The following is a 25,838-nucleotide window of genomic DNA, read 5'->3' as shown; positions in this document are numbered from 1 at the left end:
TTTGATTGAAATTTATTAGCATTCTTTGAGGATATGAAACATAGGATGGATGAACGGGACTAGTAGATATAGTGTATTTGGAAAAAAAAGGCATTTCATAAAACATCACATAAAAGGTGAAGAACTCATGGCGTATGAGGTGATAGATAGAGTTAGGATAAGAAGGAAAGTTTCAAATTGGCTAACTGTAAACAGTCACGTGCCCCAGCATTAGTGCTATATTAATGATTTGGACAAAGTGATCCAGTGTACTGCAGCCAAGTTTGCTGCTGATACAAAAACAGGTCAGAAAGCAAGTTGTGAGGAGGATGCAAAGAGTTTGCAGAGCCATAAATAAAGTGTGTGAACAAAAAATTGGCAGATGGAGAATACTGTGGAAAAACCTGAGATTCCTAGCTTTAGCAGGAATAGAAAAGCACGACATTATTTAAACGAAGACAGACTGCACAATGCTGTAGGTCAGAGGAAGCTGGGTACCCTCATACACGAATTACAAAAAAAGTTTACAGATACAAAAGTAGTTGCAAAGATAAATGGAAAGTTAGACTTTATACAACGGGTCAGAAAGTACTGCTACAATTGTACAGGGCATTAGTGAGACCACACTCAAGACTGGTTTCTGGAATGACAGTTTATCTTACGAAGAAAGGTTCAGCAGCTGATATTAATGAAACATACGAGATGCCTAATATTTTCTCTCACAGGGAGAATAGAAACATAGAAAATGGCAGATCATACAGTCTCAGTATCCCACTCCTGCTTAGCCTCAAGGTCTACAGCCAAACTCTCCTTGAATATATCTAATGAATTGGCCCCAGCAGCTTCCTGTTTGAGAGAATTCCACAGGTTCACAACTCTTGTAGTGAAGTTCTTCTTCATCTCAGTTCTAAATGGCTTAGGCTGTGACTCCTAGTTCTGGACGTTCCCAACACTGGGAACAATCTTTCCACATCTAGCCTGTCCAGTCCCATCAGGATTTTACATGCATTCCATGCATGTAGAACGAAGGGACACAGTTTTAAAAAAAGTCTCTCATTTAAGAAAGGTATATCGAGGAATTTTGTCTCTGAAGGTCATAATTCTTTGGAATTCTTTACCTCCAGTAGAATTGGAGACTGAATCATTAAGGCAAAGTTAGACAGACTTTTCATTGACAAAGGAATCAAAGAGCATAGGGAACATATAGCATGGGCTTTATTTACAATGATAATCCGTCTGACTACACACCAGAAGGTCATGCATTTAAAATTAACTTCAAGCGTCTTGTGGCACACTGATAGTGTCACAACTTCTGGGATAAAAGATCTGGATTTCAGTCCAACCTGCCCTGGACATGTGTCATAGCATGTCAGAATGAGTCGATTCTCACAACTGCTTCACATAACACAATAGCTTATTAATAAGTCAACCAGCACATACCTTCCTTCTCCTCCCCAGGCTCCATTGGGTGTAACGACAACTTCTCGAATGGCATCCGTCTCACTGTTATAAACCATCAGTTTCAATTGCTTTCCTTCATAGCTTTCAATCAGGTTGAAAAAATCTTCAGTCTGGTTAATGAAAGATGCATTTCCTTTTTAAAGCAAAACCTTTCCCATTTCTTCCAATGTTTTTGACGCAAAAATCTCAATGAAAAGCTGAATGTGGGTGCATTTTAACCAATAAACAAACGTTTCCCCATACAGATCAATTTGCAAAAAAAAAAACTGATGAATTCTTTTGAGACCTATTTTGGAAAGAAGTGGTGTCTGCAGTACAACTGTTGAGTTAAGAATAATTATTCATTCACAGAATGTAGGCGCCATGAGGCAAGGTCGGCATGTACTGTTCATCCTCTAGCAGCCATCAAGGAAGAGGTGGTGAGCTGTATCTGAACCTTTGCATTCTACGTGGTGAAATTATTTCCATAGTGCTGCCAGGAGGGAGCTCCATAATTTTGACCCAATAAATAAGACATTAGGCACATGCATTAAACTAAAGAACTCCTGAAGCAGATATCAAAGCAGGTATCCAAGCCATACACAATCCTGACATGGCACTATATAAATGTTCCTTCACTGCTGCTGGATCAAAATCCTGGAATTCCCTTCCTGATTGCATTGCAGGTGTACGTTTCCCCACACAGAAGATAACAGTTCAAGAAGGGAGCTCACCAACACTTTCTCCAGGGCATTTAGGGATGGATAATAAATTCTGGCTTAGTCAATGTTGTGAATTAATAATAAAGGTCAAAGTATGTGTGGCTCTGCAATTCTACAACCACAGGGATTCCTGCAGGAGTTGAAAAAGAAGAGCTGTTGCTCCCTTGAATAAGTTATTCCTTATTCAATTCCAAAATAATTTAGTCAAAGCATCGAGATGCTAAGCAGTTAAACCTGTAAGCAACTAAACAATGAATTCTCTGCTGCTGACAGCGAGGAGCCTTTTAAGTAAGTCAACTAAATGAAAGATGATCTACAGAAACGAGACTCCCTGTGTCTCAAAATCTGGCTAGATTTGCTGCAAAAAACACAGTCTTTGAGCTGACATAATTCAAGGGCCCAATATTAGCTTTGACATTTCTGTTGGTGGTATCAGCAGACAAACATGATGCATTTTGCACTGTGAGAACAGTTTAACATCAGCATTACAACTGGGCACAAAGAAATGCAGTGCAAATATGTGAAGTGTTACTCATCAATGTCAAAGACAATTTCAAATTAAACTTGATTTAATTAACCAAGGTGATGCATGATCTACATCACCACTGCCCCAACCCTGGAAAAAACACCCTGAAAGTTTCAACATTTGCAGATGAGAATACAGCTGGATGTACTGTGAACTGTGAGGAAGATAGTGGCAGACTTCACGATGATATAGACAGACTGGTGGAATGGACGGACACTGGGCAGAAGACATTTAAGGCAGAGAAATACCAAGTGACATTTTTTTGTCAGAAGAACAAGACACGATGAAATAAAGGCCACATTTCTACAGGTGCTGTAGGAGTAGACAAACCTGGGAGGATGTGTGCAAAATCTTTGAACACAGCAGAACAGGTTGAGAACAGGTTGAGAAAGTGATTCAAAAGGCATACAGCTTTATAAATAGTGGCTGAGATTAGTGCTCTGTGCACCAAGTGTGGGGATAGGAAACCTCAGGGACGATCAACTCCCCATCCCAACCAGTGAAGAAGCTCACCAAATCAATCACCAATTGGGTACACTGACCAGCAACCTTTGTGTTCAACCAGAAATCTCAGCACTGAGGTCTCACCCCAACTAAAGCTGCCTACTAATAAAATTCTGGCAGTCTCTGGGACCTTAAAATTAATCCAGTGTTGAAGTGCAGTGAGTGTCCCTGGTGGAAAAAGGCTCATTAATAAATTACATAGGAATTCAGAACAATTTACTACTCGCTCAAGAAATCAGTAAGAAATCCTCAACCCACACACAGCCATATTTCATTGAAATGTCAAATGGAGTTTGGTGCTACCACGCTCACTTAACATTCCACTCCAGAAACATGAGCACATAATTGATGCTGATAGCTCACTACAGTAATGAGGGGATACTGCACAGAGGTGCTGTCTTGCAGATGACATGAAAAGGAGGCTGCCAGCTCTCTCAGGCGGATGCTAAAGATCCCAGGTCACCAACAAGGGAGTTCTCCCAGTTTCCTTTCAACTATTCATGCCCCAACCAACACAATAGATTATCTCATGATTGCTCGCATTATATCTTATGGTGTCTCATTATGCTAAACAAGGCTTCTCTGGTTTCCCCCTGATTTGACTCCAGAAATATCCACTGTCTCCACTGGTGAAACTTTTAAGCAAATTTCTCACTCTCTAGAAGGATGGCTTAGGAATTCTGGTCAGGCAGGAGCCAAGAATGCAAGTACATTACAGCCTGGCTGGAACCTAAACCCATAGGTAACAGTCTCAGACTATGGCATAAATGTATCCTCAAAGTTCATTACCTCTTGCAGAACTTGATCAGCGCCTATAATGTAATCAGTTTGTGGCTTGAGACCTGCCATGGCTGCTGGAGAATTTGGTTCAACATCCTGTTGAATGAGAAAAGAGAGAGTGAGGGTGGAGAGCATTGTGATGCTGCCTTTATCGATAAGCGTGACATTGTTTCGCCAAAGCAGCACAAGTCCAATAAGACAAATTAATCTTATTTTCATAGAAAACAGAAATCAACTCAAACTCAGTAAAATAAAGCAACACTAAACTGCAAACTCAACCTCATAATTCACAGGCAGCAACAATAATTCTCAGTTGCATTTTCTTTCTAATAAGATATATTGGTGATAATATACTCAAAGATTCAAATCCCAATACTGTCATGATGGGACACACTGATCCACTGCAGTACTCCTGTAAATCACAGTATTTTGGTCAACCTGGTATATAAAATGACTCAACTTTGTGGACTCAAAAACTTTTTTTGCATATTTTTTGCACAAATGTGACATGCAAATGAACAGCACTTTTCAGCCAGGTCGTGCATTTGTAGTCAAACCTCACTTTTCCCTGCACAAAGACATGTTTTACTACGAGGTGACTTGTCAATTGCAAAGATGAACAGGAGTTTAATATTCTGTATGTTGGATGATGATGATGACGACGACGATGACGACATGTAAAAATGGCAAACCCTCCCACTCCAGATCAGGGTTTCACCTTTAGTGTGTAAGTCAACATATGTTTTGGAGGCTCTCTTGAGGCATAAGGACCAGCAACTATGGTAACCCATATCACCAATACTGCCGGGAAGTTGTTAAGCATTTTTGGTTGCCCGATGTTCTTGCTACCAGCTGCATGGTAAATATGGTTATATTCTTGTAGCAGGTTATTGTTGGCAACGTCAGCATTTGTTGTCCATCCCAAATTATTGAACTGGGTGGCTTTCAAGGCCACATTAGAGGCCATTTAAGAGCCAACCACATTATAGTGGTTCTGATGCCATACATAGGGCAGACCTAAAGGATGGCAGATTTCCCTCCATAAAGGACATTAGAGAAGGAAATGAATTTTACAATTGATATTAGCTGTCACGGTCACCCTATCGGAGACTAGTTTTATGCTCCAGATTTGATTTCCAATGTTGAGTTGGAAATTGAACCGTGAGCCCAGAGCATTAACCTGGGTCTCTGGATTACAAGTCCTGTGACATTGCCACTATGCCACCATCTTCCCCATTAGGAAAGAACTCCAGAAATCAGACTAGATAACTCTTAGCTCAATCAACAAAAGTGAGGTGAGGAAAATGGAGCAATGCAGAAGAGTTCACATCAGAGGAATACAGTGTTTCAGCAGGTTACAGGGCTGAAGGTAATCCCAAAGATAGGAAGAAGATGAGGCCATAGAAAGGATAGAACATATGATGCAGAGCTTTAGAGCTGTTGCTAACTTGGGAACTGCTGTCAGTGAGCACAGGGGTTGTAGGCTAAGGTGGTCTTGGATCTTTCAATGGAGAGCAGTGCTTCAGGAAGCTGAAGTATAAGTGGAAGGTGGGACTACAGCTAGGAGAGCAATGGAGTATTCAACCCTTCAAAAATTATCCCTTATTAAGAAACCAAAAATATGTATGGTTTATAACAATGTATTGTATTGACTTCACACTCGAGGCACTACCTTAAGTTCCTCTTAAACAGCTTGCATAATTTGTTGTTCACATATACTCACCAGCACATGCCAGATATGTTCATGGGCACCTTCAAAGCTGCAGAAGCGAACACTTGCTCCCAGCAGACCCTGACCACCCCACATGTTATTGGGGATGACTTCCACCTCCCGAATCCTTGCAGCTTTCATATTATACACTTCCAGCTTCACTGGTTTCTCCACATTGACAACCAGCAGGTCTTTAAAAGTGTCATTGTCCTTGTTCTGGAAAGTGAAAGCATTTTTTTAAACCACTTAACAGTTAAACCACTTAACCACTTAACAGTTACAACGTTGCACTGGTTTTCTTCAAGAAACTGTAGCTGAGCTGATAACATAGCTGTCAATTAAAAACTAATGAGGAATGGGAGATGAGAGAAAACATGTCACACAGCGAGTCGTTAGGAAGTGGAATCTACTGCCTGGAAGTGTAGTGGAGGCAAGTTCAATTGAGGCTCTCAAGGTGGTATTGACTGATTATTGAATAGAAACAATGAGGGGGTTAAAGCAGGAAAATGGCAGGAGGAAATGGTACATAGTTGAAGAACCAGTGCAGACACAATGGGCCAAATGGCCTCCTCCTGCATTGTTACACTTCTGTGATTTTATCATAACCGTATAGCAATATCATAGCAGAGTTACTTTACAGTAGACTGTGCTTTGTCATAAAATGAAATCTTTCATAAAATTGTCAATAGTTAAATCTTGGACATATAAAATTTTCAAACTAGGTCCACTCAAACTGTGAGAAAAACTCATTGCTGAATTCTAGATTTTGAATCCTCAAATCCAGGTTACATCTCAGGTCATCATTTTGATGCACCAAATGTTGTGGTCAATGTTGACGATGATACCAGCAGTAGCAATACATGACAATACATTAAAAGTATCACAGAAGAGAGTATAATTGGCTAATGCTTTCATATTACCCAAAGTGTGGTTCATTCAATATGCTTAGTGAACGCATGAATTGTATGGGTTTAAAAGGTGAAATAAAACGTGTCTGTGAATACCTCTTACACAAACAAGACTTACCAGTCTGGTATTTCCTATGGCCAGAATAAAATCAAAGAATGGCTCCAAGCCTGCAATTTGAGCTGGGGAATTATCTTGTATCTGCAATGAGAAAAGATAAAAATATTAAAAATTCCACACCAAAACCAGAATTCAATATTTTATCCTGGAACCAACTGTAATGTAGATCATTTGAACATCATTTCCCAATAAATTTTAGGTGCCTTTTTAAAAATTCAATACAGGGCATTGGTAGCACTGACACGGCAGGAGCTTTATTGTTCAATATGAGCTGCCTTCTACTTTCTTGAACCACTAAGATGTGCAGTGAAAGTTTTGCCAGAGTGTAGTCGGGTAGGGAGCACTAGGACCTTGAACCAGAGATGAAGCAAATGACCCACACTAAATAACCTAACAGATTTAAAACAATTTGCCAGCACGTGAGCCAATCTCACGTTTCCCTCAAAACCACATGTTCACCTGGAAATTAAAGAAATAGAACTGAGAAAACACAAATTAAAGGACTAATTTTCCTGATTCTCTGGTTATGCAGCGTCATGATTTGTAATGTAACAAACAAACTCTAGTTCATAACATTGAAAAGAGTATGTTCTCTACAATTGCTAGCACACAAACAATAATGAGCAGGACAAGTGTCTCTGCTTGACCCAAACTACACAAATTATGGGCAATATACCAACATAAAGATGATATCTTATATATTACCGTATACACATTCCCCCAACATGCCCAAAACCGTGTTTGCACCTGGAAGTGAAAGAAACAGAACTGAGAAAACACAAGTTAAAGGGCTAATTTCTATTTCCAATTAAAACCTTCTGTTATCTGAGCTTTTTTGAGATCAATAAGCAAAAACTTGATCCCTCAGTCCAGAGATGCTCTCAACGTCTTAAACTGAATGTAACTACCAGTTCACTTGCATGCTTGTGTATCTCTGTATGTGTGCTGGTATATATGTGTGTGTGTGTGTGTGTGTGTTGCGGGAGGTGGGAGAGGAGAATGTGCGCGTGGTGCATGTATATGTTCCACTTGAACTTATGCGCTGGTTTGAACTCCGTTCATTAGCTTCAAGAGAAGAAAATTGTGGGTCCCTAGAATGCCATTCCTCAATAATTCAAAGTTAATATCAGAAGTAATAGCTTTAGCAAATAGAGTTAACAAGAATCCAAGGGGTTTTTTACGAATACATTAAGGATAAAAGGGTAACTAGGGAGAGAATAGGGCCCCTCAAAGATCAGCAAGGCGGCCTGTGTGTGGAGCCACAGGAGATGCGGGAGATACTAAACGAATATTTTGCGTCAGTGTTTCCTGTTGAAAAGGACCTGGAAGGTACACAAAGTAGGTAAATAGATGGTGATATCTTGCAAAATGTCCATATTACAGAGAAGGAAATGCTGGATATCTTGAAACGCATAAAAGTGGATAAATCCCCAGAACCTGATCAGGTATGATCCCTTTCCTGAGGAAGGGCTCATGCCCGAAACATCGATTCGCCTGTTCCTTGGATGCTGCCTGACCTGCTGTGCTTTTCCAGCAACACATTTTCAGCTCTGATCGCCAGCATCTGCAGTCCTCACTTTCTCCTCAAAGATTTTAACTTATTGCGAGTCCTCTTGCAAGGATGCCTTCCTTGAAGAAGCTCTCTTCCTCCCTCTACACATTTCCTGATGAAGGGCTCATGCCCGAAACGTCGATTCTCCTGTCCCTTGGATGCTGCCTGACCTGCTGGGCTTTTCCAGCAACACAATTTCAGCCCTGATCAGGTGTACTCTAGTACTCTGTGGGAAGCAAGGGAAGTGATTGCTGGGCCCTTGCTGAGATATTTGTATCATTGATAGTCACAGGTGACGTGCCAGAAGACTGGAGGTTGGCTAACATGGTGCCACTGTTTAAAAGGGTGGTAAGGACAAGCCAAGGAACTATAGACCAGTGAGCCTGATGTTAGTGGTGGGCAGGTTGCTGGAGGGAATCCTGAGGGACAAGATGTACATGTCCTTACCTTTGGAAAGGAAAGGACTGATTAGGGATTAGGGATAGTGGGCGGCACGGTGGCACAGTGGTTAGCACTGCTGCCTCACAGCGCCAGAGACCCGGGTTCAATTCCCGACTCAGGCGACTGACTGTGTGGAGTTTGCACGTTCTCCCCATGTCTGCGTGGGTTTCCTCCGGGTGCTCCGGTTTCCTCCCACAATCCAAAAAAAAATGTGCGGGTCAGGTTAATTGGCCATGCTAAATTGCCCGTAGTGTTAGGTTAAAGGGGTAAATGTAGGGGTATGGGTGGGTGGCGGGTCGGTGTGGACTTGTTGGGCCGAAGGGCCTGTTTCCACACTGTAACTAATCTAATCTAATCTAATCTAATCTAAACATGGTTTTGTGCGTGGGAAATCATATCTCACAAACTTGATTTTTTTTTAAGTAACAAAGAGGACAGATGAGGGCAGAGCAGTGGACGAGATCTATACAGACTTCAGTAAGGCGTTCGACAAGGTTCCCCAAGGCAGACTAGTTAACAAGGTTAGATCTCATGGAATACAAGGAGAACTAGCCAATTGGATACAGAATTGGCTCATAAGTAGAAGACAGTGGGTGATGGTGGAGGGTTGTTTTTCAGACTTGACGCCTGTGAACAGTGGAGTGCCACATGGATCGGTGCTGGGTCCACTATTTTTTGTCATTTATAAAAAAATTATTTGGATGTGAGCATAAGAGTATAGTTAGTAAGTTTGCAGATGACACCAAAATTGTAGGTGTAGTGGACAGCAAAGAAGGTTACCTCAGATTACAACAGGATATTGAGCAGATGGGCCAATGGGTTGAGAAATGGCAGATCGAATTTAATTCAGATAAATGCGAGGTGCAATATTTTGGGAAAGCAAATCTTAGCAGGACTTATACACTTAATGGTAAGATCCTAGGGAGTGTTGCTGAACAAAAAGACCTTGGAGTGCAGGTGAAAGTGGAGTCTTTAGATTAGATTAGATTAGATTACAGTGTGGAAATAGGCCCTTCGGCCCAACAAGTCCACACCGACCTGCCGAAGCGAAACCCACCCATACCCCTACATTTACCCCTTACCTAACACTACGGGCAATTTAGTATGGCCAATTCACCTGACCCTGCACATCTTTTTGGATGGTGGGAGGAAACCAGCACCCGGAGGAAACCCACGCAGACACGGGGAGAANNCTGTGAGGCAGCAGTGCTAACCACTGTGCCACCGTGCCGAGTCGCAGGTAGATAGGATGGTGAAGATGGCATTTGGTATACTTTCCTTTATTGGTCAGAGTATTGAGTACAGGAGTTGGAAGGTCATGTTGCGGCTGAACAGGACATTGATTAGGCCACTTATGGAATCTTGCAAGCAATTCTGGTCTCCTTCCTATCGGAAAGATGTTGTGAAACTTGAAAGGGTTCAGAAAAGATTTACAAGGATGTTGCCTCGGAGGCTGAGGAGTGACCTTATAGAGGTTTATAAAATCATGAGGGACATGGATAAGATAAATAGACAAAGTCTCGTCCCTGGGGTGGGGGAGTCTAGAACTAGAGGTCATAGGTTTAGGGTGAGAGGGGAAAGATATAAATGAGTCCTAAGAGGCAACTTTTTCGCGCAGAGGGTGGTACGTGTATGGAATGAGATGCCAGAGGAAGTGGTGGAGGCTGGTACAATTGCAACATTTAAAAGGAAACTGGATGGGTATATGAATAGGAAGGGTTTGGAGGGATATGAGCAAAAGACTGGCAGGTAGGACTAGATTGGGTTGGGATATCTGGTCAGCATGGAAAAGCTGGACTGAAGAGTTTGTTTCCATGGTGTACATTGCTATGACTCCAAGTACAGCTGTGCAATGCACCATCTTACATACTAGCTCTAAGAGAATTTATGAGGAAAGTTCAATTTTTCTTATTTAGCTTTTTTTCCCTATTAACCTATTTTCTTAATCAACCTGTTCAGAGATGTTATTACACATATCTGGAGTAGGTGGGACCTGAACCTGCACTTCCCTGGACGCAACAACTGTGATTCAAGAGGGCCCTTAAAGAAAGTCCAAACATTAAAAAGGCCCTATTTAACTGAGCACTCACCTCTGATTATCAATTATGATGACTATCAGTAAAATGCCCCATTACCTAAGACCAAAAGACATAGGAGCAGAAGTAGGTCAGCTGGCCTAAACATTGCAAAGGGTGTTAGGGATTCCTCCACAGCTTGTACTTGCTTAATAAGAAGGCTGTTTCCAGAAGTTGACGTGTTGTAGTTGCATCAAGGGTGTAAGAATCTCAAGAAAAAGAACCTTACACTTAGGATTGTTGGAAGTCATTCATCTCAGTCTCTGGACATCTCTGCAAGAGTTCCATAGAATAGTGCTCTTAGCGCAATTGTTTTCAGTTCCACTATCATTGCCTTCTTTTTATCATAACGTAAGAAGTGGGGACTTTCACTAATATTCACAACGTTCGTTCCATTCTGGAGTCCTCAGATGTGAAAACAATTTCTGCCTGACTGAAGCAACATGCAGAGATTCACCAAGGCTCCTTAAATAGCACCTTCCAAACCATGACAGCTGCCACCTCAAAGATAAGGACAACAGACACATGGGAGCACGCACCTCCAAGTAACTCACCAACCTGACTTGGAAATATATTACCAGGTTATAGTCCAACAGGTTTAATTGGAAGCACACTAGCTTTCGGAGCGCCACTCCTTCATCAGATGATTTGGAGCGGTGCTCTGAAAGCTAGCGTGCTTCCAATTAAACCAGTAGGACTATAACCTGGTGTTGTGTCTGTACACCCCAGTCCAACATCGGCATCTCTAAATCATTGAAATATATTGTTATTCCTTCAGTTGAAGTCCTGGAACTCTCACATTAATGGCATTGTGTGTGTACCCCTTCACCAAATGGATTGCAGCATTCAAGAAAGCAGCTCCCCATCACTTTCTAGGCATCTTAGGGATGGAAAAAACCCATATCCCATGTATGAATAAAAAAATTTCAGTGGTTCCTGTTCACAGGACAGCTGGGATGATTCTTCTGCTGATCAGAACACTGTTTCTTAGTCTTCTTTCTCCAAATGATTTCACTTGTTTGCAGCATGTATGTGGTGGTTGGTTCACACATTTAAGTCTCTGTCTTACAGGTAAAGAACCACAGCTTACAGCAATAGCTGAGGGGGGTGGGAAGAGAGAGGAGAGAACTGGCTACCTTCAGACTGGATAATTTTTACTACAGGTAAAAACAGCTCCTTTGCCTCCAGGGTCCAATCGATTTTGCCAAAATATTCACAACCTCAACCCAAGATTTTCAGTTACCTGAGAATAGTTGTTGTCAGGCAGAAGGTTTTTGCCATCAATAACTAGTCACTAGTCCAAACGCCAACCAGTTTCTTGTTGCTGGCAGAAACTCCACTTGGCCACAACTCCCAGCTTCAGGTCATTGTAATCTTCTCTCAATACTGCTCAAACCAGCTGCTGGCTACACAGCACTTAACAATGTGTGTTAGGTTCCTTGCTTTTAAAAGGGCTGTAGTCCTTCAACAATCCTTGGTTTTCAAAACTGTCCTTTTCTCATTTCAGTCCACAATTTAAAATACAGAAACATAATTAAAAGACCGGTCTTTACGCTGCATATAAGCCATCCCCCTCGATTGTATCAGTGCTATCTGTAATGAACAGAGCCACCTCTCCACCTTTCCTTGGCATCCTGTCCTTCCCAAATGTCATGTGTCTTCCCTATTCAGATTCCAAACTTTCACATCCTGCACCTTCCCTAAAGCTGTAAGATTATGCATATTCATCTTTCTTTTAATGCTATATGCATTCATATAGTAAGTCTTTAATTTTGTCCTTTTTATATTTCTTTTATGATCTCTAGCTTTACCGTTGATTTACGCAGAGATTTACATTTCCAACCCCTTCCATCACAGTCTATCATTTCCCATACTGTATTAAGAATTTGCTGTCTACTCTCGCCTCTACTCTTAGATTGATTGCATCTTCATAAATTTAATCACCTGCCCATACTATTCACTTTAAAATCTTCTCCACTTGAGTCCTTAAAATTGTGAATGCTGCTAAGGTCAGAATTCGAGGAGTGTAGGTATCTTTGATGGCTGGAGTTTGGAGGAATAAGAACTTTAAAATCAAATGTTACTTAAACAGGAAACAATGTAGATTAGTAAGAACAGGAGCAGGCTAGAATACAGACAGCCAAGTAGGGATAATATTCAGTTTACAGAGAGTATGATTTGGGACACCAGCCTGGAGCATGTCAGATCAATCAAGTCATAGAGATGTACAGCACGGAAACAGACCCTTCGGGCCAACCCATCCATGCCACCCAGATATCCCAACCCAGGGCTTTTGCCCGAAATGTCGATTTTCCTGCTACTTGGATGCTGCCTGACCTGCTGTGCTTTTCCGGCACCACTCTAATCCAGACTTGGGTTTCCAGCATCTGCAGTCCTCGTTTTTACCTAGATATCCCAACCCAATCTAGTCCCACCTGCCAGCACCCAGCCCATATCCTTCTAAACCCTTACTATTCATATACCCATCCAGATGACTTTTAAATGTTGCAATTGTACCAGCCTCCACCACTTCCTCTGGCAGCTCATTCCATGCATGCAGCACCATCTGTGAAAATGTTGCCCCTTAGGTCTCTTCTATATCTTTCCCCTCTCACCCTAAAGGTAAAAACAAGGACTGCAGATGCTGGAAACCAAAGTCTAGATTAGAGTGGTGCTGGAGAAGCACAGCAGTTCAGGCAGCTTCCGAGGAGCATGAAAATCGATGTTTCGGGCAAAAGCCCTTCAACAGGAATAGAGGCAGAGTGCCTGCAGGGTGGAGAGATAATGAGAGGAGGGTGGGGGTGGGGAGAAAGCATAGAGTACAATAGATGAGTGGGGGTGGGGACATTCTAAACCTATGCCCTCTAGTTCTGGACTCCCCCACCCCAGGGAAAAGACTTTCTCTATTTATCCTATCCATGTCCCTCATGATTTTATAATTAGGTCACCCCTCAGCCTCCGATGCTCCAGGGTAAACAGCCCTAGCCTATTCAGCCTCTCCCTATAGCTCAAATCCTCCAACCCTAGCACATCCTTGTAAATCTTTTCTGAATCTTTTCAAGTTTCACAAATTCTTTCCGATAGGAAGGAGACCAATTCGATGTTACAGAGATGGAAGCTGGCTTTCTAAATAGTGCGCTGTCAGATGTGTGGTCAAAAACTTGGGAAGCCACGTGGTTGGAGAGCCAGATTAGTGCCTACAGTACAGGGTTCGATCCCAGTTCTGGCTGAATTAGATTCATAACGTGCCTCCTTGCTGTAAGTACGGTGGAGGTGGTGATGTGTGTTGGACCTGCCTCTGAGCAGGGAATTCAAGAACAAATCAGAATTGACAGGTGAGAAATCTGGACCTCTCAGTCTCAGGCCAACACTGTTTATTCCATTTTGGATACAGTGATTGGAGTTTCTAGCAGCCATGCACAAGTGGACACCAGTCTTGCTCCTCAAGTAATGCACAGGGTTACCTGTTTACATAAATATCCTCCCACCCTGCCCTGAAACTCTACAGAAACTCTGGCAGAGATTGTGATGAGATGTTGTAAATTTTGTCAGGTGCACTCTTGGTCACAAGATTCCAAGGTTCAAATTGCATTCTCGGGCTTTCGAGCCAAAATTGAGATGGCACTCCAGAACGGTTCTTAGCGAATGCTGCATGGTCAGAAGGGACATTAAACTGAGTCCCTATCTGTCTGTCAGGTGGATACAAAAGATTCCGTGGCACTTATTCAAAGAACAAGAGGAGATGTCTTCCCACAGTCCTGACTAATATGTGCACCTCGGCCAAAATAAACAAATCCTATCACAGATTTATGGACATGAGCAGACTGTTCCACTCTGAAGTGGAAGCAGCAAAGTCAACCTTGATCTGAAGGAACTGAGAAGCTATTTGCGAGAGTTTGTTCAGTGCAAATTGGTTGCCGCATTTCCTACAGTACCATGACAGCTATAATTCAAAAGTACGCCATTAACTGCAAAGAACTTCAACACATCCAGTAATGGTAACAAACAAGATATAAATACAAGCATTTCCTCCACAGCAACCAAGCCCTCTGCAAGAAGATTGAGTTACACTCTTCCAAGTACTGAACGTGATTATAGTCAAGAGAGCTGTACAGCACAGAAACAAACAGTACAGCTCATCCATGCCAACCGCACATCCTAAATTAACAGTGATTGGGCATGACATGATTGGATCGTAAGTTTAATCCTCAACATTAATTTCTTAGGCTATTTCAAACTCGCTGACACTCTCCTTCCACTCAAAGCAAAAACCCATTTATTAATTTGGTTAATTAAAATCAAAATGCTGCAGATGCTGGAAATGTGAAATAAAAACAAAGTGTTGGAGAGAACCTCAGCAGAAAATGGAGACAGAGAGGTAGCGTTCCAAATTCAATATCAGAAAAGTGAGGACCGCAGATGTTGGAGACCAGAGTCGAAAAGTGGGGCACTGGAAAAGCACAGGTCAGGCAGCATCCGAGGAGCAGGAGAGTCGACATTTCAGGCATAAGCCCTTCATTTGGAATTCAATCGTCCTGATGAAGGACTTGTGCCCGAAACGTCGACTCTCCTGCTCCTCGGATGCTGCCTGACCTGTTGTGCTTTTCCAGCACAAAGTTAAAAAATCACACAACATCAGGTTATAGCCCAACAGGTGTATTTGGAAGCACTAGCTTTCAGAGCACTGCTCCTTCATCAGGTAGATGTGGGACAGGACCGTAAGACACAGAATTTATAGCAAAAGACTTTTTGCTCCACAGCTACCTGATGAAGGAGCAGTGCTCCGAAAGCTAGTGCTTCCAAATAAACCTGTTGGACTGTAACCTGGCATTGTGTGATTTTTGTCCACCACAGTCTAATACTGGCTACTCCACATCTTTTCCAGCCCACACTTTTCAACCAAGTTCAGTATCACTCTTCTTAAAAACTGATTCCTACTAATTTTCTATCAAGATGCTTTATTTGCAGATATCTCCACTCTCTGCAACTGGATCCTCAGTTTCCTGACCCACAGGCCACAATCAGTGAAGATTGGGGACAATACTTCATCCTCACTAACACTCAACACTGGAGCCCCCCAGGGGTGCATACCCAGCCCCCTACTGTACTTATTGTATAAATATGACTGCGTCACCAAATACCAGAATAATGCCATTTACAAGTTCGTTGATGACACCACCATAGTCGGTCAGATCTCAGATGGCAACGAAACAGACCACAGAAGGGAGGTGGAAGACCTGGAAAAATGGTGCACTGAGAACAAACTAGCTCTCAATGCCGGCAAAACCAAGCAACTCATTATTGACTTTCAGCGGGATGCCCCCTCCACGTTAACAGCACAGAGGTGGAACGAGTGGAGTGTGTCAAGCTCCTGGGAGTGGTCATCAACAACAAGCTTTCTTGGACTCTTCATGTGGACACACTGGTTACAAAGGCCCAACAACATCTCTTCTTCCTCAGGCAGCTGAGGAAATTTGGCATGACGGCAAATACCCTTGCCAACTTTTATAGGTGCGCCATCGAGAGCATTCTGTCTGGATGTATCACACCCTGGCATGGCAGCTGTACCATTCAAGATCGGAGACAGATACAGAGAGTGGTGAACTCGGCCCGGACAATCACTAAGGCCAGCCTCCCATCTACAGAATCCATCTTCCAGGCCCGGTGTCAAGGAAAGGCTGCCAGCATTCTCAAAGATCCGTCCCACCCTGGCAATGTTTTTCTACAACCTCTACCATCGGGGAGAAGGTACAGAAGCCTGAACATACGCACCAGCTGCTTTCTACCCTATAGTTGTTGGAATACTGAATTGACTCACAAACTCTTAACATTCGCCTGTACCTGTGTTTTTGCTTTTCCCGCTATTTAGCTATTATTTACTTATCAATGCTATTTAACTATGGGATCTGCCTGCATTGCTCGCAAGACAAAGCTTTTCACGTACACGTGACAATAAATTCATTTCAATTCAATTACTTCTATTAAAACACACAAAATTTTCTATCACACCTGTTGTGAGACATCTCTAGTTGTGTTACTGGTTGGTTTCTGAAACCCACGCAACCTCTCAACTGCATTTTATCTAAACACACAAACCTCAATCCTATGATTGCCAAACATTTCCTTTATGAAATCTATGCTGACTGTATCAATTAACCCGCACATTTCCAGATGCTGACTGGTTTCACCTTGAATTATGGATTCTAAAGTTTTACAGACACAGACAAACTTCTGAATAGTTACCTGACAAAACGTAACATTTTTTTAAACAGGAGATGCCACATCAGCAATCCTCTAGACCTCAACATTGGAAGTTTCTGTGGATCTGTCGCCCCCATGCAAAGCAATGGAACACTGTAAAATCTACCAGATCCAATCAAACCAACAATCATTTAAATCTTAACTTTATCTCAAAGTGAACGTGTGTATAACAAACAAAATATCATACAGTCTGTGTGAAGTTATCAGCCCTTAAATGAATGCACTCAGGAAGTAATCGTTTGTGCCACTTAAGGAGTTTAAGTGTGCATTTTGGAGCGGGACTCGTTTTAATTTAGAAGGGGAAAAAAAAATAAAAGGAAGGATTCTTTAGGAGTTAACCCACGAAGCAATCTCATGAAAGGGATAAATGTGAAGAGATTAAATAACGAGGACAGGTGAGGGCGTGTTGTTATGTTTCTAACTGGAGGATAGCAACAAGATCCCAGGGGCAGCTCGGTCACTTCTGACCGGCGCCGGGTCTCAAGGGACAGGGCCAGGGCCCCCTGGGGGATGGGATGGGAGAGGGACAGGGCCCCCCGGGGATGGGAGAGGACGGGGACAGGGCCCCCCCAGGGGATGGGACGGGACAGGGACAGGGACTGGGCCCCCCGGGGGATGGGACGGGACAGGGACAGGGACTGGGCCCCACGGGGGATGGGACTGGGACAGGGACAGGGCATCCCGGGGGATGGGACAGGGACAGGGACTGGGCCCCGGACAGGGACAGGGACTGGGCCCCCCGGGGGATGGGACTGGGCCCCCCGGGGGATGGGACAGGGACAGGGACTGGGCCCCGGACAGGGACAGGGACTGGGCCCCCCGGGGGATGGGACAGGGACCCCCGGGGATGGGACAGGGACAGGAACAGGGGCCCCCCGGGGGATGGGACAGGGACTGGGCCGCACGGGGGATGGGACTGGGACAGGGACAGGGCCCCCCGGGGACTGGGACAGGGCCACCCGGGGACTGAGACAGGGCCCCCCGGGGGATGGGACTGGGACAGGGACAGGGACAGGGACTGGGCCCCCCGGGGGATGGGACAGGGACAGGGACAGGGCCCCCTGGGGACTGGGACAGGGCCCCGCGGGGGATGGGACAGGGACAGGGCCAGGGACCCCCGGGATGGGACTGGGACAGGGACAGGGCCCCCTGGGGGATGGGACAGGGCCCCCCGGGGGATGGGACAGGGACAGGGCCCCCCGGGATGGGACTGGGACAGGGGCCCCCCGGGATGGGACTGGGGCCCCCTGGGGGATGGGACAGGGACAGGGCCCCCCGGGATGGGACAGGGACAGGGGCCCCCCGGGGGATGGGACAGGGACAGGGCCCCCCGGGATGGGACTGGGACAGGGCCCCGCGGGGGATGGGAGAGGACGGGGACAGGGACAGGGATTGGGCCCCACGGGGGATGGGACTGGGACAGGGACAGGGCATCCCGGGGGATGGGACAGGGACAGGGACTGGGCCCCGGACAGGGACAGGGACTGGGCCCCCTGGGGGATGGGACAGGGACCCCCGGGGGATGGGACAGGGACAGGGCCCCGGACAGGGACAGGGACTGGGCCCCCCGGGGGATGGGACAGGGACCCCCGGGGGATGGGACAGGGACAGGGCCCCGGACAGGGACAGGGACTGGGCCCCCCGGGGGATGGGACAGGGACAGGGGCCCCCCGGGGGATGGGACAGGGACTGGGCCGCACGGGGGATGGGAGAGGGACAGGGCCCCCCGGGGGATGGGACAGGGACAGGGCCCCCCGGGGGATGGGACAGGGACAGGGCCCCCCGGGGGATGGGACAGGGCCTCCCGGCCACATACACAATGGAATTTCCTGATGCACCGGCCCCACCGGAGTGAACGCGAACTACCGACCCCGGCCTCTACCCACCCCATAGACATGGTAGCCCTCGCTGCCGCTGCTCTGGGAGCCTCCCATCCTCGGACTCGGTGCCCCTCCGCTCCGAACCTTCAGCCTCCGGGGAGCCTCGCCCCCTTCCGCCGGACTCCGGAAACATCGCCCCCTTCCGCCGGACTCCGGAAACATCGCCCCCTTCCGCCGGACTCCGGAAACATCGTCTGCTGCCGCTGGTGTCTGGAAATATCGCCCCCTTCCGCTGGACTGCAGCAATGTCGCCCAATTCACTCCCCGCAAGTGACTTGAGACAAAGTTAAAAATGACATAGTCCAGGTTATAGTCCAACCAGGTTATAGTTTAATTGGAAGCACTAGCTTTCGGAGCGCTGCTCCTTCATCAGGTGGTTGTGAACTATCGGATTGTAAGACGCAGAATTTATAGCAAAAGTGATGTAACTGAAATTATTTATTGAAAAAGACCTGGATTGTTTGGTGTGCCTCTCATCTTTTAGAATTACCATGTAAATCCCAGAACTTTTTAAAAAGTTACATGCTCAAATGAACTTTAACAATTGGTGTCATGTTGGCCCAGGTAGTGCATTGAAGGTGTGAGCTTCCGTGTGAGGCTGTCTGTGCCACAATGTTCGGACTGATTCTAATCTAAAAAACGGATTTACAGAATCTTTGACAAAGGGTCAGTTAGACTCGAAACGTCAGCTTTTTTCTCTCCTTACAGATGCTGCCAGACCTACTGAGATTTTCCAGCATTTTCTCTTTTGGTTTACAGTATCTTACATGGAATCATGCAGTTTTTGAGCAAAGTAAAATGTAATTTCGAAAATATAGATTCACCCCACAAACTTATATGTGTATGTGTGCCCCGTAGGTGAGGTTATGGGTGTCGGTGAGAGAGTGTGTTATGGCTAAGTGTAAAGGGATATAAGTCTGTGAGAGGGTGTGTGTGTGAGAGTGTGGGAGTGTATGTGTGAACGTATGAGAAAGGAAGTGAGTGAGTGTGTCTATAGGAGTGTGTACGAGTGTGTGTGTAGGAGTGGCTATGTGTGGTGTGTGTACGAGAGTGTGTGTATGTGTGTGTGCAGGAATGACTGTGTGTAGGAGTGAGTGTGTGTGCATCTATCTGTGTGTGTGTATAGTGCAGTGGAGTCACCTGTAGTGTGACATGAACCCAAGGTCCCGGTTGAGGCCATCCTCATTGGTACCAAACTTGGTTATCAGCCTCTGCTCGGCCACTTTTTGTTGTTGCCTGTCCCGAAGTCCGCCTTTCAGGACGGTCACCCGAAGGTCCGAGGTCGAATGTCCTGGACCACTGAAGTGTTCTCCGACTGGGAGGGAACACTCCTGTCTGTTGATTGTTGTGCGGTGTCTATTCATCTGTTGCTTTAGCCTCTGCTTGGTCTTGCCAATGTACCATGCCTCAGGGCATCCTTACCTGCAGCGTATGAGATAGACAATGTTGGCTGAGTCGTGTAAGTACCTGCCATGTACATGGTGGGAGGTGTCCCCACGTGTAATGGTGGTATCTATGTCCACACTCTGACACGTCTTGCAGTGTCTACCATAACAAGGTTGTATGGTGTTGTCCTGAAAGCCGGGCAGTTTTCTATGAACAATGATCTGTTTGAGGTTTGGTGGTTGTTTAAAAGCAAGCAGCGGAAGCGTGAGGAAGGTCTTGGTGAGGTGCTCATCCTCATTGATAATGTGTTACAGGCTGCGAAGAACATGGCGTAGTTTTTCAGCTCCAGGGAAGTACTGAACAACGAAGGGTACCCTGTTGGTTGCAGCTCGTGTCTGTCTCCTGAGGAGGTCATTACGGTTCCTTGCTGAGGCACGTTGGAACTGACGGTTGATGGGTTGAGCATCGTACCCCGTTCTTATGAGGGCATCCTTGAGTACTTCCAGGTGCCCATCAGTTACATTACACTGTAAACTTTTGCTATAAATTCTGTGTAACAATCGTATACTCCAAAGCCACCTGATGAAGGAGCAGTTCTCTGAAAGCTAGTGCTTCCAAATAAACCTGTTGGACTATAACCTGGTGTTGTGTGATTATTTAACTTCATCAGGTGGTTGTGGAGTGTAAGATCATAAGACACAGAATTTATAGCAAAAGATTACACTGTCATGCAACTGAAATGATATATTGAACAAACCTGGATTGTTCAGTACCCATGGGGATAGCCTCAACCGGGACTTTTGATTCATGTGACACTACAGGTGAGCCCACTGCACGATACACTCTTTCTCACACACGCAAACTCCTACCGACCCACACACTCACGCAGACCTTCTCTCATACACAAGCCGTCCCTCATACCCTTTCACAGAGTTATACCCCATGACACTCATACACTCTCTCACAGACACTCACACCCCCACACACACAGCCACATGCACACAATCACTTGGTCTCCACTAGTCACACACAAACACACATATAAGTTGTGGGGTGAATTTTACTTGCAGAATTTCATTTTATTTTGCTCAAAAACTGCATATAAGATTCTGTAAATCCCACTTTAGAAATAGAATCAGTCTGACTTAATATTGGGACACAGACAGACTTTAACTTCACACCTTCAATGCATTACCTGAGCTGAGATGGCACCTATTGTTAAAAGTTATCTTTAGAATGTAACTTTAAAAAAGTTCTGGAATTTACATATGAAGGAACTGAAACTAACATGATCAATCTAAATGATTAAAGACGTAAGCTAAATTTGTTTAAACTGCAATCCTGTTGCCATAAATTCTGTGTGTTATGATTCTGTTCCATAACCACCTGATGAAGGAGCAGTGCTTTGAAAGCTATGTTTCCAAATAAACCTGTTGGACTTTAACCCGGAGTTGTGTGATTTTTAACTTTGTCTACCCCAATATAACACCAGCACCTCCAAATCATGGGTAATTTAGCATGGTCAATCCACCTAACCTACGCATCTTTGGAATTCTAGAGGAAACCCACGTAGACACGGGGAGAATGTGCAAATTCCGCACAGATAGTCACCTGACGCTGGAATTGAACCCAGGTCCCTGGTCTTGTAAGGCAGTAGGGCTAACCACTGAGCCACCATGCTGCCCTCTAACTCAACATGCTTCAGCTCAACAGAATAGGTGCCAAACTTATTGACTTTGCCAGAGTCAGCCTGCCAGATTTAAAATTTAAAATTCAGGTAAACCCAAGAGATGGCTTTCAATCACATTAAGGGGTGCATTCTTCATGCCAACCAACCCAATACACTCCTCTCATGCAGTATAAACATTAGTTTTCCCCATAAATTTGTATTCTTGAAAATTGTCCTGGTGAGTGCACGATGATAAGCTCTGACAATACCCAAGCTCTTCTTTCTTTTCACTTTTCCAAATGGCCATTCTTTAGATGGGTCCCTTTCTCATTATCTTCCATCACTTGTGTGAAATTTTTAGCAGAAGGTTCAAGAACCAGAGTATCAATTTCAAGTGAATGTGACAATAGACATTGTCTGACCCAAGGGTGTCACTTTTATTCTGATAAAACCTGAAGTTGTCTTGGGGCAGGGATTTATATATTAATCAGTTGAAACCCACACCCCAATTCTAATGGATAAATAGCTAGTTAGGTTTGTTCAATAAATTTGTAGAAGTAGTTTGACTCTTTGATCTTTTACTATAGTTTCTGCATCTGATGTATTCTCTCTCACTCGCCGCCTGAGGAAGGAGCAGGGGCTCTGAAAGCTTACAGTTTCAAATGAACCTGTTGGACTATAACCCGATGTCGTGTTATTTTTGACATAAGGAACTAAGTTTTTGTTCTGTGACTGGAATCTGGAACACACATCTGGAATGTAGAGTGGAGGCAGATTAAATGGCAGCTTCAAAAAAATGAGCCCTTAAAAAGAGAAACTTCGTGCAGGGACGGGGCCGGGGAATAGCATGGAAGAGGGGCTGACAGCTGGATATTCAAAAGAATGACCCCAAGTATGAAGGACCTGTCTTATGAGGGATGGTTGAGGACTTTTGAGTTATAAAGTCAAACAGTATAGAAATAAGCTCTTCAGCCCACCATGTCTATACTGACCAACAAATATCAAACTACTCAAATCCCATTTACCTGCACTTGCTCCATAGCCAACTACGCGCTGATATTTTAAGTGCTCTCCCAGGTGCTTCTTAAATGTTGTAAGAGTACTTACCTCCACCACCCCCTCAGGCAGCACACACACATATATACCTTCCTCAGATCTCCTCTAAAGAAGTTACTCATTACCTTAAATTTGTGCCCTCTGGTTTTAGATATGACTGTCATGGACAAGATATTCTCGCAATTTATTCTGCTTATGCTTCTCATCATTTTGGATACCTCAATCAGACTCCCCACCACCCCCTCAGCCTCTTCTGCTCCAAGAAAAACAAACCCAGTCTATTCAGTCTCTCCTCACAACCAAGACTTTTCAACCCAGGCAATATCCTGGTGAATTTCCTCTGTATCCTCTTCAGTGCAACCACATCCTTCCAATAATGTGGCAACCAGAACACAACAAGGTATTTTATCTGTAACCTAAAATGTTCATAAAGTTGTAACAAGACTTCCTTGCTCCTATATTCTGTGCCTCAGTTAATGAAGGCAAGCATCCCATTTGCCTCAAGTCACCACTCTGCTTACCTATGTTGACACCTTCAGGGATCTATGGATTCGTGTGGTCGCACTGTTCCTCAGTACTCTCTAAGGACCTACCATTGTTGTGTATATCCTTCCCTTGTTAGACCTCCCAAAATGTATCACCTCACACTTATTGGGATTAAATTTCATCTGCTATTGTTCTGCCCAATTTACCAGTTGATTACTATCAGATTGTAACCTGAGACAATCCTCCTCATTATCAGCAACACCATCAATTTTCATGCCATCTGCAAAGTTATTAATTATATCTTCTACATTCACATCCGAGTTATTAATGTAAATAACAAACAGCAAGGGTCCCAGCACCGATCTCTGTGGTACACTGCTGGTCATAAGCTTCCAATTACAAAAACAACCCTCCACCATCACCCTTTGCCTCCTATTTGCAATCTAATTTTGAATCCAATTTGCCAACTTGCCTTGGATACCTTTTGAACCAGCTTTTCATGTGGGACCTTGTCAAAGGCCTTTCTGAAGTCCATGTAAACCATATCAATTGCACTACCCTTGTCAATATATTTACTCACTTATTCAAAAAACTCAATTAAACTAGTCAGACAGAATATTCCTTCAACAAATCTGTGCTGACTGTGCCTGACCAATCCCAGCCTAAGTGTTGTTCAGTCCTGTTCTTCAGAAATTTTACAATAATTTTGTCACCACTACACCACTAAGAAACTCTCTCACTCTTACTATAGAGGGAGTGAAATGAAGTTCACCAGAATGATTCTGGTTTGGCTTGTTCTGAAGGTAGATTTGAATCATTAACTCTGTTTCTTACTCCACAGATTAAAGGTAGATATCTTTGCTCCCGTATTCAATCCTTTCAGGGTCTCTTCCACCTAGCAAGCTGGTTTAAACCCTCCCCAACTGCACCAACAAATATCCTGACAGGAATATTAGTGATACTCCGACATACCATCCTGGAGTCACACCTAGAGCCACAGAAATGCCTGCCTGTTCCCTGATTCAATCTCCTTTCATTATTGCCCTCCACTATTCTTCCTGCCACTGCCTTCCCCCCCACCTATCAGTGTAGCCACTCATAGTGTCACAGACCTGGCATTGTTACTTTTCTCTGAGGAACCATCACCCTCACCAGTATCCAAAATGAAATCCCAGGTAGGCTCAGGGGACCCCTGCATTACCTACCTGGTAGCTCTAGATCAGTTGGCAGTCACCTATTCTTTACATGCCGGCATGCTCATAAATCTGTGATGTGACCACACCTTTAACTGTACTGTTTACATAGTTCTCAGCCTCTTGGATATTGCACAGCAACTCCAGACATGACACAAATTCTGAAATCTCGAGCTCAAGTTTCAGCAGTTGTAAATACTTTCTGCACGTGTTCATTTAGTTTACGTAAAGTGACCATGCCTCCACATTTCACAATATAGATTTTCCACATGGCCGAACTGCACTACTATATCCTTAAGCTTACTTTTGGACTTTTGAATGGATGGCCAAGAAGTCCAGTGGTGGAACTCAAACCCAGAGTCTTCTGGAATGCTTTAACTGTGCCAAAGGCCCTTCGGAAGCTCTGTTAATCACTCTGCCATGGACCAATCATTCTCCTCAAATATTTCTACTGTCCTTCCATAGCCTAATCATTCTCTTGCTCTCTGTCTAACCTTCTTGTTATAGACCAATCAGGTGGCTCTTCCTGTCTGGTGTTTGTCTATTGGTACATTATTCCCTTGATCTTCTCCAAACCCAATTATAAACCAAACAGATTCTTCTTCTGTACCACGTTCCACAAATGGCCAACTATTCTGTTCCATCTCTGTCCAATTTCAGGTTACAGATCCATTGGGTCAGTCATTCTCTCACCCTCTGTCCCAACCTCTGGTTATACACCAATCACTATACCTCGCTGGCTAGTGTTACCTCTTGACTGATCATTTTCTTTATTTTGGTCCAAATCAATTATAGACCAATTAGGTACCCTCTCCGTCTGATGTTCTTCAATTGGTCCATTGTTCCAGCTATGGACCAATCATTTGCTTGATCTTGGCTTAACCCTCTGGTTCTGGGACCACTCAGAACCGCTCCCTAACAGACGTTCTCCTATTGGCCCATCAGTCGATTCCCACGTTCTCTGTCCAATTCTTCGCTGCCGACCAATCACCTCTCTCCCTCTCCGTCCAGTGCCCTGCCCTTAGCCAATGAGCGACGTCACCCCGCGTCCTGTTGTGTAGCAACAAGCAGCTGATTAGCAACAGAGAGAAGCTGCAGCTGGTTCAGCGCATTGCAGGCAAGAGGCAGTGTGCGGGAGCCTAGTTATAGAA

At 44.5% G+C, this 25,838-nt stretch overlaps 1 protein-coding gene across 1 annotated transcript in view; it reads right to left on the bottom strand.

Annotated features, from left to right (window-relative positions):
* The window catches only part of LOC122550136 (Golgi reassembly-stacking protein 1-like), a 38,069-nt gene extending 18,985 nt beyond the window's left edge, over nucleotides 1-19,084 (bottom strand). Inside the window, exons 1-5 of the mRNA XM_043690774.1 lie at nucleotides 18,904-19,084; nucleotides 6,689-6,769; nucleotides 5,675-5,878; nucleotides 3,961-4,047; nucleotides 1,420-1,550 (exon numbers count right to left, since the gene is read on the bottom strand). Of these exons, the coding sequence (XP_043546709.1) occupies nucleotides 1,420-1,550; nucleotides 3,961-4,047; nucleotides 5,675-5,878; nucleotides 6,689-6,769; nucleotides 18,904-19,059 (659 nt within the window). The 5' untranslated portion in view covers nucleotides 19,060-19,084. The remainder of the gene's footprint in view (nucleotides 1-1,419; nucleotides 1,551-3,960; nucleotides 4,048-5,674; nucleotides 5,879-6,688; nucleotides 6,770-18,903) is intronic.
* Between the last annotated feature and the right edge of the window lie 6,754 nt (nucleotides 19,085-25,838).

This window comes from Chiloscyllium plagiosum, chromosome 5 (assembly GCF_004010195.1).
Source record: "Chiloscyllium plagiosum isolate BGI_BamShark_2017 chromosome 5, ASM401019v2, whole genome shotgun sequence".
In the NCBI taxonomy this organism is placed as follows: Eukaryota; Metazoa; Chordata; class Chondrichthyes; order Orectolobiformes; family Hemiscylliidae; genus Chiloscyllium; species Chiloscyllium plagiosum.
Note: the sequence above shows the minus strand (reverse complement) of the source record. Positions and strands in the feature narration are given on the sequence as shown.